We start from the raw sequence: 3,611 nt of genomic DNA on the forward strand, positions 1-3,611 counted from the left end.
ATGAAAGCACTTTTTTTTTTTACTGGATATGTCTAATAGTTAATTCTGAAGTAGAATTTTTTTAGCATTAAAACATTCTAGCTAATGTCATGTTTAAATGGCCATCCATATTTCTATTCAAGCTGACAGAAGAAATCAGAAAAAAAATGACTACCCAAGATGATAACACTGAAATTTATCCACAATAATCATATTCAACACCGTCTTAATTTGCTATTTACAATTCCTTAAGATCAGTAGCCATCTCTTCTATTAATTGCTTCCAATGACCATTTAGATACCCAAACTGAATAAGAAAATGGGCTGAGATAAACTGAATGTATTACTAATGAGGAGAGTAAGAGAGAACTCTACAAAAAGTCCAACAGGAAGATACTCAGAGGTACACCATCAGAAACCTTGTTTCTGTTACATGCTGAGAAAACTATTTCGATTTTCCAAATCAAAGGGAAATGGAATACCTGAACCAATTTTAGTGTGAAGAGACTTACAGGCATGAGATACAACTGATTTTCAGCTTACACTAACAGCCATTAGTCTGTTTTCAGTCATTAGAAATCCCTAAACACTAATTGTGAAAGTATCAATCTTGTGAAGTTTCCTCTAAATAATTACATTCAAATACCTACATCCCCCCTTAGTTTTTTTGAGGCAGGACAATGCTTCTTTCCAGCCTTCAACTTGCTCCATAGCCATGTATTTCTATTGCGGTTTAGCAATGCACACAATGCTGACTGTTTATAAAATGGAGTTGTATAAATGTAAAGTACTGTAATGAATATGCAAACCTGAAGCTTTTCTGGAAGATTAGAAATCTCATTAAGATATCAGAATTCTTTTTCAAATAGCACTTTATTGTTTTTGCTATTGAATTATGTTGATGTTTTCAGCAGCTCTTTGTAATTTTAGGTCATTGCAACCATCCCAACAAGTAGGCTAAAGTTTTTAAAGGAGGCAGGGCGGCTCACTGAGAAGGAAGAGGTTCCTGAAGAAGAACTCAATGAAGATGTTGAAGAAATTGATCATGCAGAGAGAGAACTTCGACGTGGACAAATTCTCTGGTTCAGAGGGCTTAACAGAATCCAAACCCAGGTATGCTAAAAAGTAAATGCCCCCATTTTCTCTAGGAGCAATCTGTGCTTAAGACAAGCTAATGTTATAGCAATCTACAGAGAACACTTCTATATTGGAACAATGGTGCTTGGAAATTGCTTTACTGTTTTCAAAGGAGCATTATGTGAAATAGTAAAACAGGTGAACAGATGAACTTTAAAATGTGTATGTATAGTGGAACTGTAAATATTATAAAAATATTCAAAAATAGGAATACCTTTTTTGACTCTACTGTGTTCTTCTACTTCAGTGATGATAGCTGAAAAAACAGTGCTACTTGGAAAATGCTAGTTTACACTATTGCTAGCAATACATTAGAAAGGCTTTCTTAAACATGCCATTTTATTTTGTCTAATATGTATTGTTGTTCCCACTCATGCAATAAGGGAAAAATATTTGGATCTGAAGTGCAAAGCATCACTTGATTTTTAAAAAGATAAAATATGTTACTATCATGTATATACAGATATATATACATATATACATACATATGTAACAGGAATTGATTCGTCTTCCCTTTAAGGTCTTGAAAAATCTGATTCTGGATTTGAAGTAGTAAGGGCTTAAGCATCCACTGAATACTGAATTGTGTTCATTGGCTACTCTGGTTGCTATTTTAGTGTTACTTTTTTCCACTTTTCCTAAATACAAAAATCTATGTTTTTTTAAAGCAAAATTAAAGGATTCAGATGAATGTTGTACTAAATATTTGCACTGAGCCACACTATGAAATTTAGTGCAGTTTAGCCTAGTAAGTAAAAATGCTAGAAAAGTATTTGAACTATTTTGCCTTTTCCCTTGCAGTGAAGTAGCATGTTTTAAAGCACTTTAGTCTTTCTAACACCTGTGCCAGCTTGCACAAGAGAGCAACTTTTAAAGATACGTATTCGCCATGATATCAGATGGTTCCGTGAATGTTTTGCATAATACTTACACGAAAGTAAGAGGTGAACAGTTAAGAAAATACTTCTTGTTTTTATTTGAAGAATCTTTTAAAGAGCATTTATATCGAAGAAGATTTTGAGTTTGACATTTTGGTCTTAATTTGAGATGGATGGTACTTTTTCCCTTTTTTTATATACAAATGAACACTTTTTTTTTCCCTGGAGAAAAGATGCAGCCATGCCTTTTAGAAAAATGGGAAAGCAGTTAACTGAAGCTAGGATGGTCAGGTCTATTCAGTACATCACAGCAAAATGAAAAAGGAAGGAGGGTGGAAACTGCTGTTAGAGAAACATTAAGGATTTTGGTAAATTCCTGAGCTTCTGATAATTAAATATGAATCTTCAGCTTTAGGGTTATCTGTCTTGACTTCTATCTTGAGTCAGGAGCACTCATCAGCAGAGAAAATTCTAATTGTCATAGTTCTCTTACTTAAAAAGGTACAAACCAGTGCCCAGGTAGTGGTGATCATTTTGGAAAGACGACCTCTAAATGTGCATTCTTTTCTTCCTGATGGTTGTAGGAGGAGTGTTGCCTGTTGGCATTTCTGTCAGGATGTCTTTCTGGTTGTGGTGAGTGTAAACAACTACAGAAAAAAAGAAAACTACATCCTTTCAGCTCTTTTTCTAGTCTGAGAGGTAGCTTTTAGTTCTTCTGCATATCTTTGTCCACTTAATTCACAGAAAAAATTCTTCTTTTATACTATTTAAAACAAAATGAAATTAATTACATTTCTTTGCTAACATCCATCTTAGTTTCTATTCTGCTCTTAGTTGTAGATATATCTTTGGTAGGATGTACTACTTCCTCTCCTACCAAAAGGCTCTGTGATTTTTTTTTCTCATTTTGTTCATTCAGTGACTTTGATTTTTACATCCATTTCACATCTGTGGAATGATAATGGAAAAAGGAAATGGGCCAACAGACTCAAAAAGAGTTCCAATTGCAGTTTCCAGATGTCTGCTGCAGAGTGATGAACCTATGTACAGGTCAAATTAGATACCTTGTTGGATGGACCTTGAGCGCATTTTGATGTGCTGTGTGTTGCGGCCCATCCAAATGAATTCATACACTTGTACTACGTTTCCCAGGAAGCCATCTAAAGAAGAGTTGATGGAAGAAGATGAGGATGTCTGTAGCATCCTTGGGGAGCTGGAGGATTTGCAAGAATCCTCTGATGTCTAATGCACTTCTGGAGATGCAAAAGAAGAAGGTAGAGCATCCCCTCACTTTATACACATAAGAGGATGACAGTTAAGATTAGGAATAAGCTATAGACTCAAATCTCAACAAATCCAGTTTCAGCCATCATGCACTTGTGCTGTATAATGGGTGATGTTTATTTTGGATTATTCTCTGTTCAGGCCTTTGTGGACATACAGCTCCAGCATTCAACAAAAGCACAAAAGCCTTCACTCCTAAGAAAGTAATAAAGAATCTGTGAACATTTTTGTTTGTTTTTCCTCCAGATAACTAACAGATTTCCAATAAAACCTCATCCAAACTGACAAAAACTTTGCAATAATAAAGACTTTGGGCTGTTTTTTTTTTTTTTG

The 3,611-nt window shown here is 34.7% G+C and overlaps 1 protein-coding gene across 9 annotated transcripts in view; it reads left to right on the forward strand.

The window, feature by feature from the left end:
- The window catches only part of ATP2B2 (ATPase plasma membrane Ca2+ transporting 2), a 363,788-nt gene that overhangs the window by 342,588 nt on the left and 17,589 nt on the right, over positions 1-3,611 (forward strand). For all 9 annotated transcript variants that reach the window (XM_010718404.3, XM_019620005.2, XM_010718405.3 and 6 more), the window contains one exon: positions 910-1,092. In XM_010718404.3, coding sequence (XP_010716706.1) covers positions 910-1,092 — 183 coding nt within the window. The remainder of the gene's footprint in view (positions 1-909; positions 1,093-3,611) is intronic.

This window comes from Meleagris gallopavo, chromosome 14 (assembly GCF_000146605.3).
Source record: "Meleagris gallopavo isolate NT-WF06-2002-E0010 breed Aviagen turkey brand Nicholas breeding stock chromosome 14, Turkey_5.1, whole genome shotgun sequence".
Taxonomy (NCBI): Eukaryota; Metazoa; Chordata; class Aves; order Galliformes; family Phasianidae; genus Meleagris; species Meleagris gallopavo.